The sequence below is a fragment of the Penaeus monodon genome, chromosome 15 (assembly GCF_015228065.2).
Source record: "Penaeus monodon isolate SGIC_2016 chromosome 15, NSTDA_Pmon_1, whole genome shotgun sequence".
Classification (NCBI taxonomy): domain Eukaryota; kingdom Metazoa; phylum Arthropoda; class Malacostraca; order Decapoda; family Penaeidae; genus Penaeus; species Penaeus monodon.
Window position 1 is genome coordinate 37,084,872 of NC_051400.1, and position 542 is coordinate 37,085,413.

Below are 542 nucleotides of genomic sequence, written 5' to 3' on the forward strand. Positions count from 1 at the left end.
AGCATGGTTTCCAGGTGTCACAAGCAGGCCAGCATCTGAACCAGCAGAAGATTCAGCATCCACAGCACCAGAAGCAACAGCTGTATCCTGCAACTCAGTCTGATCACCAGCAGGTGCAGCACCAACAGCAGCAACAGTCTTACCAGCGGTCTCACCTCCAACAGCACCAACACTCCCAGCAGCACCAACAGTTATCCCAGGACCAGCATCAGCACCCACCTCCCCCTCAGCCACACCAGGTAACCCCAAGACATGCACCAGGCATCAGCAATGCAGTCATAAGCCCTAACCTTGCTGTTGTAGCAGCTGTGGCAGCTGCAGTAAGTCCAAGAAACTGTGGGGCTGTAGCAAGTGGATCCACAGCCTCACCATCAGGTGGGACAGGTGCTACTAGTGCTCTGCCAGGGACAGGAGGAGCAGCTGGAGCCCAGGCACACTCAACAGCCCAGGCCACCATAGACAACACTCCACCTACAACGCCTGAAAGCATTATTTCAAATATTTCAGATTCAGTCAAAGGGTGAGTGATCTAAATTTTACTC

The 542-nt window shown here is 53.3% G+C and overlaps 1 protein-coding gene across 1 annotated transcript in view; it reads left to right on the top strand.

Moving 5' to 3' along the window:
• The window catches only part of LOC119582352 (AT-rich interactive domain-containing protein 4B-like), a gene marked incomplete at its 3' end in the record, with an annotated part of 36,609 nt that overhangs the window by 34,288 nt on the left and 1,779 nt on the right, over positions 1 to 542 (top strand). Inside the window, 1 exon segment of the mRNA XM_037930567.1 lies at positions 1 to 520. Within this exon segment, the coding sequence (XP_037786495.1) occupies positions 1 to 520 (520 nt within the window).